Consider the following 14,940-nt stretch of genomic DNA (forward strand, 5'->3'; position numbering starts at 1 on the left):
TGGGTTTATTTAATTATCTCTCTATTCATTTAGCTATCACAAATATTTGTACAATTTATTAATTTATTCTGGAAGGTTTCCCTATATGTAAATGTGGAGTGATTGGCTGAATCACTTTTTTTAATTCAAAATGGAAAATATGTCCATAAAAAACAACAACAAAGCTGTCAAAACTGTCAACCAAGACGATCAACCTCTTTCACAGGGGACATTATACTGTATGTCATCATAGCAGCAGAAGCACATATGCTTTCAATAATATAACTAATAATGGCTGCATTTGACTTAGATGCTTCAGTTCCTGTTATTGTGCATTTGGAGTCATTTTTTTTTTTTTTTTTTAAATCAGTTACCATAATAAAGCATTTCTAAAAAGCCCCAAGCTCATTTCATTATTCATAAAAAACAGAACTCATAATCAAGAAATATTTTTATTAGTAAATTATTCCATTTTAACTTTTAAAACCTTATAATAACCAATACCTATTAAATTTATACATCTCACATTTCCCAGTACTCATATTTACGACCAAAACAAACAAAGCAGTCAGAATAGAAAAAAAAAAAAATAGTTATTCGGCTTTCCAGATATACAGACAAAATTATAAAGTGTGAAAGAAGTTACAAATAATTAAATATATACAAATTCCTTACAGCTACAGTATTCATTTTTATCAACTATGTGACTACCTCATTTTGGTAAACATTTCATGAACAATATATGTGTACTTTTAAATACGTACATACATGTGCATTTGTTGACTAAAACCACTGAGCAAATTTGGCTTGAAAAGGAAACGGTTGAATATCAACACCTACACAGATGCAGATACAAAGTCATAAGTTGCATAACCACATTTAGCTGCACACAAACACATCTGTGCATTTCAAGTAATCCACAGTTTCCAAATTGTACTGGAGGTCTGCAGTTACAGCAGGGTTCTGCTGTACAAAACATGAATAAAAAGGAGTGGGGAGCCACCCTATGGAAAGAAGCCCAAACCAATCACATTGACCTCAGAGAAGTGATTATGGGTCAGTGATCGTAGTTTTGTAGAAATAGGATGTGCTAAAAGCTAGTGTCAGATGGCATTACCCTCCACCTCCATTTTATTATGTAGCTCTCTCTTTTCATGTCATCTACAGATGCCTCAGTCCAGTGGAGCTGCTGCTCTAAAGAGCCCTGCTCCTCTCCCCCTGCGTCCGTCCCGCTTCCCTTTCTTTTGGGGAGCTTGGGCAGAGGGAGAGGAGGCGGTGGAGGAGGGATCCTGCAGTGCTTGCCGCGAGAGAAGTTCCATGAAGACCGAGTCCATCTGGCGACAGACCTCCTGTGAGATGAAATAAACAATGGTGAGTAGAGAGGAAAAAGACAAAACTGTTCTTTGCTTTCCCTTCTGAGTATATGAGTTTCTACAGTAATTAGGTCTCACATAAAAGCCATAACGTACTATTGTCATTAAATTATAAGTAATTTGATGCTGCTTCGGAAAGACATTTATAAAAAAAGGGTTTGTAAATTATAAGTAATCACTAAATCAAAAAATAATTTACCAATGCTTTAATAAACTCTTTTTGATTTGCTAGGTTGTGAAAAAAAAAAAAAAAAATCTTTGGCTGGTGTTCTGTAGTATAAAACTTGATTTGTCTTTTTAGTTCATCAGGAAAACCTGTCAAAAGGATGGTTCAACCACTTACCCTCTGAAAAGTGCTGCAGAATCTAAAACCGTATTAGGAACTTGTAAAATTACAACATTTACAACTGCAGACTTAATTGTTGACAGATTGTTGTAAAAACCCTTGAAGATAATATAAGATAAGATAACACTTATAGTTGCAGATGACTTACTAAGACAAAGCAGCAATTGTCATCTTTATTAATATAAAGCAGTGGTAAATTATTTATGAACTCTTATTAAAGCCGTTACTCATAACTTACAAACCCTTAATAAAAAGGGTGCCTTGTCAAATAGTGAGTTCAGTCATTTAAAATTGAGAAACAAGACAGACCTTGTCTACTTTAACGACAATATCCTCACAAGATGAGCGTTCCTGCAACCTGTATGCAGAAAAAGAAATTGGAAAACATTAAATATTAATTTCTCACTCAAACATTACAAGTCAGTTCAGCAGCATCCAGCGATACTCACTCTCTGCGCACACAGCCAGGAGAGTGGCCCTGCCGTGGCTTGCACTGTGGCCCCATGGGAAGCTGGAGCATTAACTTTCCACTTGAAGCGATGCTGCCCCCAACTTGTCCAGCAGTCAACCTTCTTTGGTCAATTGAACCGCTGCTGTTGGCTCTAGGACGTTCTGCTTTTCTGTGTGTTGGTGCTGCAGACAATCGGGTGCTGTTGTCAGCTGAGGGTCCTGTTTCCATCTCTGCAGAATACCACATTGTGAATTGAATAAAATAATGTGTCAACGACACCCCCACAGCTTTAGAGAAGTGATAAACTAAGATAAGCACATACAACATACCATCTTTGCTGTGGGTGTACTCTGCTTCCACATCTCCTTCTTCAATGATAGGCTCACTGCGAAGAAGAAACGCCCTCAGACCAACATTCCACCGTACATAGTATCCATGATATGGGTATGAACGTCTTTTCTCTTACCCGTCATCCTGTTCCAGCGTCATGCATTTCTCATACACCGGCCCTTCTACTTCACTCTGGCTGGGGAAGATGCTTTCGTGCTGGAGGATGATGCTGTTCACCAGGGCGTTGATCTGAGGCTGCAGGGTGACAACATCATCATCGTGAGCCCCTCTTACCAGGCTGGGGCCAAAACACACAGCCAGGTTGTAAGGCTGCATCATGTTCTCATCGCTGTACTGAGACACACTAGAGGCAGGGAGCAGAGACACAACATTATACAACGAAGGAGAAAGAGGGTAGATTTCTTTTTTTTTAAGATTCTTTTTTGGGCATTTTAGGCCTTTAATTGACAGCTGAAGACAGCTAAGACATGCAGCAAAGGGCTGCAGGCCGGAGTCGAACACAAGCCCGCTGCATCGAGGAGTAAACTTCTATGTATGGGCGCCTGCTCTACCAACTGAGCTATCTGGGCGCCCGAGGGTCAGAATTTTAAAGTTGAGAGGCACGTAGTGGAAGCTAAACTAACTAATGAAGCTCAGTGTAAATTCTTAAAGGAAGACTTCATATACCTTTTCCATCACTCATAATGATCAGCTGTTTCATGGTACGTCACTTGTCAGTAGTAATCAGAGCAGCTGTGTCGTTAGTTAAACCAATCAGGGTCGGCCATTTGTCGCGAGCCTATCACAGCTTGATACCCTGCTTTAAATCTGCTCTCTCTCTGTTCCGCGGTTGGCAGTTGTTGTTTCAGGAAATGGAGTGCGTCCCGCCTCCTCCCCTTCTGCCACCGGTGGTCACACCCTCGGACCTGGGTCTCGTCTAAGCTTGGCTGTCGATGGTTCCTCTGCTCATTCACCACCACCAGTGTCTGGACTCCATCAGGGGATTTGTTTGGGTTTCCTTAAACCCTTTAGGATATTTGGGTTCGATGGAGTCCAATCTCCAGAGACTCGTACATTTACATGTTTGTATGTACAATAAATATGTTCATAATTGCAAAGAAGTCTCTCCTGATTGAATTTCCTGATGCTGATGATTTTGCCTTCCTCTTACATTTATCCAATACACATGTTACAAACATAATATCAGAACCTACCTCAATCCATCTCCTACATAAACTTTCCCTTAAAATGTTTTTATACCACATTGATTGAAACAATTTTCAATCAGTCTTCATTTAGTTTGGTTTGCTTTTGTTGCAATACTCACTGGTGAAGGAATGCAAAAAGGTATCTCATGACGATGATGGCAGGTTCAGGGTAGGAAGATATGACCATTTTGAACTGAGCTGCTCTCTCTGCCTCGTTCTTTATTTCTGACAAAAAAAAGGTGATAAAAGAAAGCTAAGCTCCTTCCGTATGCAGTCAGCCACACTCATTTGACATTTCAACAGATGCACCCATACACTCACGGGCATACTCCAAGAGTTGGCTGGTGCTGTCGATGGGGAAGAGAGGTTTCTCCAGACATCTGAAGTAGAGCTTCAGCACTCCAGCAACAGAGTCCAGATCATAGCTCCGCTCAGCCAGGGGGTCCTCTCCTGCAGGAGAAGCCCACAGCCCCCCCCCCCATTATTATTGCTCCACAGTGAGAGGAGCTACTCCATTTTATAAAATAACAAAAAAAAAGAAGAAAAAAAAAAAAAAAAAAAAAAGACACATGGGTCATGCTAACACAAACACACAGGCCTACCTCGCTCAAATGCATCCCTCAGGTTGTTGACCTCCATCTGAGAGCCCGGCACTCTAAATATCCCTTCATGGTGGAGACCTGATGGACAGCCAGATTATCACAATTCATCAGTGCTCTAAAGTAGCTTGGTGATCAATGCCAAAAATGTATTTAAAGTCATTATGTGTAAATGTTTATGCCATTAAAGCATCTTTAAAATTATGTTTGTAACATACAATCACGGTAAAAAAAGTACAGTCTGTGTGGTGGTTTCAGCCCATTCATGTCAGTGTTGCCCAGTCAGATCTGTGGCGGGAGGGGATGACATTGCTGTCTACTATTCAGTGGCTTTCTGGTATGATCACTGTGGGCAGTGAAGCTGTGTGAGTCTCTCTCTCTACTCACCATTGAGGTTGATAAAGCAAATGCAACTTTCAACAACAATTGGAATCTGTTGTCCTGATGCCTGAATGAAAAAGAATAAAATAAAAATGTTGTGATGAATTTCACAAACTTCAAGTCTAATACATCACTGTTAACCAATGTGCTTGAAAATGAAAAACAGTTTGAATGAATCAAGAAATGGTGAGATAGTGTAATCATGACGGTAGCAACCTGTATGAAAGACAGCATGTCTCCACTGAAAAGTTTGTGGTTGTGCATCAAATTGGCACTTGAGTAATTCTTCCTGACACGCATCGACTTTCCATTGTGTCTGCAGAGAGAGACACCGTAAACTTTATTTTGTTACAATTGTATAATATGTACAAAGTGTCTAAAGTATACAGCATTGTTCACAATTAAACCAAGAACACAATCACTCTAAAGTGCTCTTAAAACATTTATAACTGTACCCAGGATGTCCATTTGATGCTTCTGTTAGGAGGGGAAAAGGCACAAGAAGAAAAAAAAAAAATAGTAAGAAGAAATGAGGAATACATCAGGATAAATGAATATGTAATACTTTGCATTCAGGTTAAAAAAGGAACAGTAATTTAGGGAAAAAGAACTATACTGACAGTTGAGTCAGCAGTTTGTCTTTTGGCATTGTTCTGTGTGAAATGCAGAAGCGATACCTTTTTCTACAGCCACTTTCAGCTGGTCATGTTTGGCTTGCAGTTTAGATACCAGGGAGCTGGCTACAAGGTGCTCTTTTACTCTCTGTAAAACAAATCCAATGTAATTAAAAGTCATTATCATTCTGTCCCCATCATTCAATGTGGTTCTCATGCATCAACACGTCTGCATATCCACCAGCTGCATATCATTAAAACCTCCCTAAAACACTGTGCTATTCTGGTTTATTACTTCAAAAACATACTCACAGTGAAATAGAGGTTTTCTATTTCCTGCATGCTGGCCCGGCGACGGGCTACACTGGGCTTCACTGTCAGGTTCTCAGTGCTGCCCTCCTGAGATAAACCACTGCTGGGCTCCAGATCATCATCACAGACACTCTCCAGCAGGGAAGACTGGGCCACCGACATGCTCTTTCTAGCCTGTGTAACAGCAGCAAGAGAGATAACAACTGAATATTGTGCTTTGGCAATACTGCACTCTGTACTGCAAAATATGAGGGTCTGAGGGGAACTGACTGATTGCAATTATGTTGCATTCAAGTGCCTGTCAGGTTAAAATGTCATAATACATAGAAAAAGGATCAATATGATGGGCATGGTCAATCTTGACATGGACCAGCGTATGTCAGGCTTTATCTTAGCACTGTACATCCAATGAGCCAGACTAGAGGCTTAGTGACCGACTCAGACTTGAAATATTGGGCACATTCCTGCCATTTGCTGACCTGAAAGCACGCTGGCCACATTTTGATTCATTTCTATAGAACCTTTTAAAAAGACACAAATTAAGTTGAATAGTTTTGGTTGTACTTTCCTCATATGTTTAACAGCTTGACTTCACATCTTTACTTTTCACACTTTCCATCTACTTCAATAAAATAAGGTTAAGAAAGGCCGGGGAAGAACTCTGCCCTGGGGACAGTTTCACAAGAGCAGAATTTATAAATCCAGGATAACCGATAAAGTGAGGCTTGACCTAGTCTAATCTGTGCATCCTGGCTAGGTGCGTTTCACGAAGGCCAAGGCAGGCTGAGGAGGAGCGACTAGGTCGAGCCAGGCTGAAGCCATTTGGATAGATGCACGTTCACAGCTTTCTTTAACAGACCGCGAGGTCGATCACAGATTTACTGATGCTAAAATGGAGAATATGCATTGTACATACTTTACAGAGTCAGCAGCAGCTTCTTAAGGAAGCATAACATGAAACACATTATTTGTATAAAAAAAAAGAAGAAAGAAAACGGCTGCTGTAATGAAACAGCAACAGAAAGCGTGGCAGACGATCGCAAACCGACTGAATGCGTAACTAGCCTAAACATACATCAACTGAAAACTGCTCTGAATTGAAACAGTCATAATCATACCATTCAATGATTAGGCTACTAATCATTTGCAGAAATTAACAGTTGTACTCTTTGCCTTAAAAGTAAGCAGAAGATAATGTTACTCAGGAAATTTACCATGAAGATCAATTTTCTATAACGCTAGAATATGAAGCGTAAATTTGTTGTAAGTTTATTTGATTAGGATAATGCACATTAATCAACATTTCTGTAAATGCGCCAGTGTTAGCCAGTTGGCTGTTTCTTTCACTCTGTTTCGCCCTCTCTCTCATGGGCTGAAATATAAATGTCCTGAGTCATATTAACTTCCACTGCTCACTTTTAATGCAAAGTGTACAACTGTTCGTTTTTGCAAATGACAAGTGACTCATTGAATGCTTTCAGTTAAGAGCAGTAGTTCATAAATATATATTTTTTAGATACATCAGTCGGTCCGCTATTATTATAATTATTTTTTTAAACAGAGGCAGAGTTTCCTTCTTTACATATTATTTGCTTTGCTCCCTCGTATATATGGACATAGAAAAGAAAGACACTGAAGAAATTGGACTTTAAAATCTAGAAACTATAAAGATAATTAAGTGATAAATTCCATGCACACTGTAAAACACGAATGTAACAGAGTAGCCTATATTCATCGTTATTTCCCCCCAGCAAAATATAAGGGCAAAAACCATTGGGGTGTCCTCTCCCTGTTGTCACATGAATGTACAGTAGCCTACAACACTAGATAGTTACTGATCCAGTGAATTAAGTCTATAATTTGGGAGGATTTTATAATTAGGATATGTTGTTAAAATTGTACAGTCCTCCCAAATTATAATCCCAGTTTACTGGAAAACAAATTGTGTGCTAAGAATGCCAAATACAATGCAAATGGAAGTGGAACAAATATGATCCTTTATTGTTAAATAATTAAAATTAATTCATCAACTAAAATAATTCAAAAGGTGCATTGGTCCACTATAGAAACACACGTACAGCATTGTATGTATTGCCCTTAGTAACAGACTTCATTTCTAATTATCTCAACAACTGCCGTAATATATTCATCAAACTTCTAACAATATGAACAGCAGTCTTCATACAGCGATATAACAATAACAAGGTCACATGAATAATTATAAAAAAATAATGCTCACAACTTTAAATAGCAATATGCACGTTGTATTTTAATGCAGGCTGATAACACTAAGGTAAAAGCACTGCAGAGTGAACAGAAAAGGCAGCAGGATTAATAAATCCTGGCTGTTAGCCTGGTCAGGAGCAGGCTAGCTGTACAGAATAAATCTCCATGGTAACTTAGGTGCCTCTGCTTTTGTGAAACCGAGTCAAGGCTAAATTGAGCCAGGATAACTGGGAAATCCCGGCTTAATCCCTTATCTTGGTTTTGTGAAATAGACCTCAGGACTTGGGTGAGTTGATAACACTGGTGGATGTGTTGTGGCGGTTGTGTAATGCACTCTACCTCCTCCGTTTCCTGGGTGACTGCTTTCAGTCTGGTTTGTAGCTGTTTGAATCTGGTCTCCAGCTCGCATCTCATCTCACCCTCTGCACTGACCTCGGAAACCTGAAAGACATACACACGCGAGTGTGTACAGAGTTGATGCCAAACAGCGGAATAATACACAAAAGACAAAGACACACACAAAATACAGACCTGGTCTCCATCATGTGGCTGATAAGGGAAGCGAAGGGGCATACAGAAGGTGTTATAGTGGTCCTGCAGGAGGGTGTCTCTGTCCTGGATCTGGTCTAGTCCCAACACGGTTCCTTGGAGCTGCTGCAGCCCCGTGCTTAGATTCTGCTGGGTCCGCAACCGACTGGTCAGGTAAGTTTTCAGCACCCGGTCCAAAGAGAGGTGATACCCTACATCTGCACACTAAAGGACACAATCAAATTTCACTCAATATCAATATCACGTATATAATTTGGGTGCTTTGAGATGAAGATTACATCCTTAAACATATTTTAAATGATATCTGGTATAATATCACACCATGTTACAATGTTTTTAATGTTTGATGACTGGCCCAATAGGGCATGGTAGTAAACTCCAACATTAAAAACAAAACAAAAAAAACTGATGATGCACTTACATCTATGAGAGTAGAGATGTCTTGGAGGTAGTACTTATTCATGGAGGTATTGGCTGCAGCCAAATTTAGGAGGTACTCGTTTCGGGCCTTGCTGCACTTCAGGTAGATCTCTTTGACCTTACCTTGTCTCTATGGCACATAAACAATTATCAATAAGTGGGGAAATAAAGACATATATAGAAATGTATGCACATGAAATTACATAAAAGGGTATTTACTTTTTCTATCAACTTCTCAAGCTTCTTAGCATTACTCTGCTTCTGCTTTTCCTCTTGTTTCTCTGCCTCCTTTAGCTTGCCCTCTGCACACACATAGTCTGAGTGGTACTGGTAGTATGTCCGCCATGCCTGTACACAGACACAAACGAACAATGTATTCCTTTTGTTTGTTTAGGAAACGGAAAATGTTTTGGGTGGTTGATTTTCTCACTTACAGTCTGTAGCTCTGTGGTAACCTTGAGTAGTCCATCTTGTAGCTGAGTGCAGATGTCTTTACTCTGGGTGCAATAACAAAATACCACAAAGTGAAATGGCAAAACACGGATGGAACACGGTGAGTCACTGAATGGTTTTTTTATGTCAAGTGTTCAATAGAAATACAGGGGTCAGAGTTAGAAAAGGAAAGTGGTAGCAAAGCAGTCAGGTATATTGCCCTGTACAGACTTGTCCAAAATGCCTAATGAAAGACTGTGTTTGTGTTTGGTGGGTGCCAGTGCTCATATCAGTACCTTCTTGGCAAGGCGCTGTGTGTACTCCAGGCAGTGTGTGAGAGGCTGGATGAGGAAGGTGCTGCAGCACTCACTCAGTCCATTGTGGTCCCTACTTTCTTGGCGGGTCTGGGATAGCAGAGCCAGCCAGACCTGGGCCACCGAATTACTACTGGGCTCCTTCCTGAGCATATGTGAAGATGGAAAGGAAGGGGTACACAGGGGTAAACAATTTGTAAGATACAACCAGGAATTCTTTGCAACAGCATTCTCAAATGAACTGCTAGTTAATTCAGTTTGTTATGGGATTGCCACAGAGATGGCAAAAGTACTCACTATTTGTGTTAAAAAATAACTTCTTTACTCAAGTAAAAGTAACAAATTACAGGCTTGGAAATTTACTTAAAGTATAAAAGTAGCCTTGCGAATGAATACCATGTTTTATGAAAAGCTGCCTGGACCACACAAATCTAACTAGGTAGCCGAGAAACTTCAGTGGACTCTATGTCATTGCCTACATTTTAATGGATGTCTGCCAATAGGCCTAAAAAACATAACATATATGATTATTGTGACAGAGACTGGGACTCCAGGTTAATAAGATTCTGACTGAGTAGTAAGATAGAATTCACAGATCCAGTTTCTCTTTTTTAATCGTCCCCTTAACATTTAAAAAGGAATCTACATGTATGTGTGTGTGTGTGTGCTCAAATATGGCTTCTGGAATGAAAATAAAGGATTCAATATGAATTACTAAACAGACAACAAACAAACATCCATACTACTAGTGCTAACATTACCACCATCAAGCCACAATGATTTGCCGCAAATGAATGCCGCCGAATCTGTCGAGTCGTTGCATCAAGTTCAACGTACAGTATATTCCCATCCAATTAGATCCAATTAGATTCAATTCGGTATTGATGACGTGAAAAATAATAACGGTAACTCCAGTGAAATTATTTGAAACTTGTTAGTGAGGACTAGATTAGGACTGTATTTAAAGCTGATTCTGGTTTCCAAATCTGCCCCAGATGTGTCTGTTAAAACACGGACGGAGACAACTTCTCTCTTTTGATGCTTTAATAAGATCAAATAACGTGCAACCTAGCTAACAGGTGAAGAACACAAACAACAAAATCACTAGCTAACTTAGGCTACTTTAAGTTTGCAAGAAATATAGACCAATACAACAACAGGCTTAAATTAACTGACAAGATAAGTTATACGACTTACAGTTCTCAAGGACGCACACATACGATCTCAACTGATTTATCCTCTTTTCTCTCACTTTTTTCTGTGTGGCGCGCGCGCACGCTCGCGGTGTAAGGCGCGTGTCCGCGCTATTTTCCGAAATGCCCTCACAATCACTCCTAATAGATGACCTTTTGTATAAAACTAAAGTAACGAGCCAATTTTCTAAAATGTAAGGAGTAGAAAGTACCGATATTCTTGTTAAAATGTAAGGAGTAAAAGTAAAAAGTCGCCACAAAAATAAATAGTAAAGTAAAAATATCTGAAAAATCTACTTGAGTAGGCTACAGTAACGAAGTAACGAAGTATTTATACTTCGTTACTTCCCATCTCTGGATGGCCATTACCTCTTAATCCTGGAAGTGAACCTTTCAGCAAGTTTTTCCAGGGAGCGTGCATACTCGCTTTCAATTTCACCCCGGCGCCGCAGGTAGTCCGTCAGATCCTGCAGCTGCTGGCTCTTCTGCTCAAGTTGCAAGTCTAACACCTTCAATTGGTCTACAAGCTGGCAACGGACCTCTGAAAGGGAAAGCAAGAAGGGGCAAGAAAGAATGAATAACAGACGAGGCAAAGAACAACAAGACATACGAGACAATACGACTAATTCTGAAACCCTGTGGTTGAAAAACGGATTTTACTTCTTTTTTTTCTTCACAGAAAGAGGACGTTGTTGAAAATGGGGTGTGAAAAAGAGAGAGAAAGAGAAAGAAAGAGAGAGAAAGAGAAAGAGAGAGAGAGAGAGAGAGAGAGAGAGAGAGAGAGAGAGATAAATAGATAGATAGATAGATAGATAGATAGAATGGTGCAGATGCATTTTATTTTTTACCTTTGATTTGTGTGTCGTAGTCCACCATACCAACCCTCTCCTTCCGGACTTTTACATGTGAAGTCATTGTTGCTCCTACTGGGTGGAATTCTGGATAAAAGGAAGTGAATATTTTATTATCTCAAGATGTATTATGAAATACCAGCTGCTTTGTTCCTTTTTTTTTTTTTTACTTCTCTTGCAGAATCATAGTACTTTATGTGCTTGCAAGCTATATCTGATCTTCTCTGCTGGACAAAGTCTGGTTAAAAAAAAAGAAATAAAAAGAAATCAGGACCTATGACCCACTGCTGCACCAAAGCATGCCTCTCTAAACTTTCAGACTCACAACACCCCCTTACCCCTCCCTACCACACACCATGCAAACTTCCTCCTGCCACAGAAAGAGTGAAAAGAGCAAGTTCATCTTACTGTAACACATCTCTTCAAACTGGTCACCCGCTGCAATGCTCTACTAGAAAACAGTTGGCATGTGTGCTGCCTGCTGCACTGGTCACGCTGCAGAATTGCATGAGGTGCAAAAATAGCTCTTGCAACATCTCAGCTGCCCTAAAAATAGGGTGAACCACAAGGCATACAGCTCTGTGGGGATGTTTGTTCTCAAGACTACAGGTGGTTTTACAAATGATACTTGAGTTATTGATGCAGTCATAGTATATCCTGTATATTCCAGATGCTTTCCGCCTACTATTTCTAGTTACCCTAACTGGCTGACTGATAATCTTTACATAAAGTATATTCCAGTTTAGGCTAAGAAATTGGGCACGTTTATCCGACTGAGACTAGGCATTATACAGGATACACATCACAACGGACTGTTGTCGCTCATCTGAAAAACTTTTTTTGTTGCCATTTTATCATGTATGACAGAAACGAGTGCATGACAGTCATTTCAACACATGATAATCATCTGACAGGTCTTCTATGAATTGAGAATGAACAACTTAGTTGCTGTTGTCTGCAATATATCATTTGTTAGGACAACATTTAGCACACATCAGAAAGGGGAAGAAGACTAGGGTTTTTTCTTGCTGGATCATAACCCCCCCCACACACACATTCTCTTTTTACCCCATAACTTCCCCTTATTTCAAAAGCCAAAACATCACTCATCAGCATTATCTTCAGTTGAAATGTGCACTAGTGTCCACTCCTTTCCACCGGAGACATTTACCAAATGTCCTTTCTGAAATCAATCTGAAAGTCCCAAACTCCTTGTGTAAAAATGAGTGTCTCATTTTCCAGCCTATGTCACCCTTTTCCATTAGCCCTTTTCATTCTTTCTCTATGTGATCAGCAGTGAATCACCACCTCCTGTCGTCACAATCTGCTGCAATACTTTATGAAATATGGTCTTAAGCTCACCACAACTGGTTCTTTAGTTGCTATACTTGTAATTCTGGGTGTTTCACTTTGGGTTCTCACAAGTACCAACACATAGATGCTGCCTGAGCCACGAGACGTTGATGTCCTGAGGGCTATATCTAGCGATCCTTCATAATAGCACTTACTTTATAGTACAGAAACATGTTTATTAGACCTAAACCGGCAACCGGTTTTGTTTTGGTGAGACAGGTCAGTAAGATGAATGAATATTTAAAAAAAAAAAAAGTCCTACCTGGTGGGAACAGTCCTGACTTGTTTCTTCTCCAGACTGAGGCAACTAAATAATGCCAGTTAATAGCACAGTAAGCTCTCAACTGTTTCACCTCCCCCTCACATTGGACACGGATGGATGTGGGTGGAGTGGAACTCATCTCTCTCTGACTCTCTCACTCACTCACTCACTCACTCACTCACTCACTCTCGCACACACACACACACACACACACACACACACACACACACACACACACACACACACAGAGCTCTACTGCTCTCTCTTTCTCAACACTCATCTCACTCACACATTCAGCAAGTGTGACGAGGAGTAAAAACCTTTTTGAGTTTCTCTTTCATGCTGCCTCTTGAACTCGACAGCAGGTTTTCAGTCCAATCAAACACCAGCTGTCTTCGCTGATTAGTCCCTCTGCACTGGTTATTCAGAGGCTACTAAGTGAAATCAGCTGCTAGTGTTCAGTTGGAAAGGAAACCTCCTGAATACTCTCAGTATATTCGTAGCACAAGACTGGCGGCTACTATAATCCACAATTTGCTTACATACTGTATGACCCCAGTTTTATGAGTAATGTATGGCTAGTAACCGTGGAAACACCTCATGTCGAGTAAAACAGCAAACAGCTAAAAGTGTATATGTCTCAATAATTTTCACACATGCATGCACTGGTGGCAACATGGGCAAAACGTGCAACTGCTGCTGCTATTAAATCATAACTAATTTATCTGATCACTGTGGAAAACTGTTTTGAATCACTGTGTTGTTGTCTTCTCACCTCTTGCTAAAACGTGTAAAAAGGCATGAAGCTGTTAAAGTGAGCTATATGTAATTTGTCACAAACAGCCAAACTTTCTGAAAGGTCAGCGTGCATAGTTTGCTGTTATCTGTCACGTTGGCTCCTTCTCTCTCACTCCTGTTTCCTTCCTCTAACAGACAGCAGTATGATGATGTGTAATCACTTTTAAACAATGACTAAACTCACATAGGATGGCCAGTTTGATCGAAGAAAGTTTCGGTCTCACTTTATTTTTCAGTTTATTAATATGACGTACTTTGACATACTTTGTATCAAATTAGACCAAACTCGAAATAATGTGGCCTTAACTAGACAGTAAATTAACAGGTAAACCTTAATTAGACACCATACACCTAAACTATGCTGTAATTAGTTCATTATTAAGACGTAATAAGCTTTACTTTGTATCAAATTAAAACAAAACTTGCCCTACAACGAAATTATGCTGTAATTAGAAACTGCATATATTTACATATTAAAGCCACAATTAATATAACTGTGCGAGTGAATGAGGTAGTCTAATTTGATACAAATTATGGCTTATGTCTTATTAGTGTACCGCAAAATAAAGTGAGACCAACATTTCTAGTCCTAATGTATTAACCACTGTTTGATAATAACTTTTCAGTTTAAAGCTTTCACAAATTTAGAACCTTGATACACCAGCAGCATATTTTAGCTCAGCTGTAAACAAGGGTTATGTTTTTTTTTTAATATAATTGTTTTGGGCTTTTCTGCCTTTAATTGACAGAACAGCTAAGTGAAAAAGGGGAGAGAGAGGAGGAAGACATGAAGGAAATCATCACAGGTCGGATTCGACCCCTAGATCTCTGCATCAAGGAATAACCCTCTCAGTATATGTGCGCCTACTCCACCCACGGAACCAACCTGGCCACAACAAGGGAGGGTTTTAGTTTAGAGATCAGACAATTATTGCATAAGTCTTTCAAC

At 39.8% G+C, this 14,940-nt stretch overlaps 1 protein-coding gene across 2 annotated transcripts; it reads right to left on the bottom strand.

Annotated features, from left to right (window-relative positions):
* Positions 1-412: 412 nt before the first annotated feature.
* On the bottom strand, positions 413-13,404 carry LOC114558939 (rho GTPase-activating protein 4). 2 transcript variants are annotated; one of them, XM_028583247.1, is made up of 22 exons: positions 13,194-13,404; positions 11,576-11,665; positions 11,097-11,268; positions 9,517-9,679; positions 9,223-9,285; positions 9,008-9,136; positions 8,790-8,918; positions 8,351-8,572; positions 8,159-8,260; positions 5,594-5,767; positions 5,345-5,429; positions 5,123-5,144; positions 4,884-4,983; positions 4,674-4,734; positions 4,290-4,367; positions 4,009-4,137; positions 3,807-3,912; positions 2,616-2,843; positions 2,479-2,534; positions 2,148-2,331; positions 2,008-2,056; positions 413-1,328 (listed from the first exon to the last, which is right to left on the bottom strand). In XM_028583247.1, exons 1-22 carry the CDS (start codon positions 13,330-13,332, stop codon positions 1,152-1,154), a joined length of 2,658 nt encoding a protein of 885 aa, XP_028439048.1. In that variant the 5' UTR covers positions 13,333-13,404; the 3' UTR covers positions 413-1,151. The 2 variants fall into 2 exon arrangements, with proteins under 2 accessions (XP_028439048.1, XP_028439047.1); XM_028583246.1 differs by having other exon boundaries at positions 2,148-2,379.
* Positions 13,405-14,940: the final 1,536 nt, after the last annotated feature.

Source organism: Perca flavescens, chromosome 7, assembly GCF_004354835.1.
Source record: "Perca flavescens isolate YP-PL-M2 chromosome 7, PFLA_1.0, whole genome shotgun sequence".
Classification (NCBI taxonomy): Eukaryota; Metazoa; Chordata; class Actinopteri; order Perciformes; family Percidae; genus Perca; species Perca flavescens.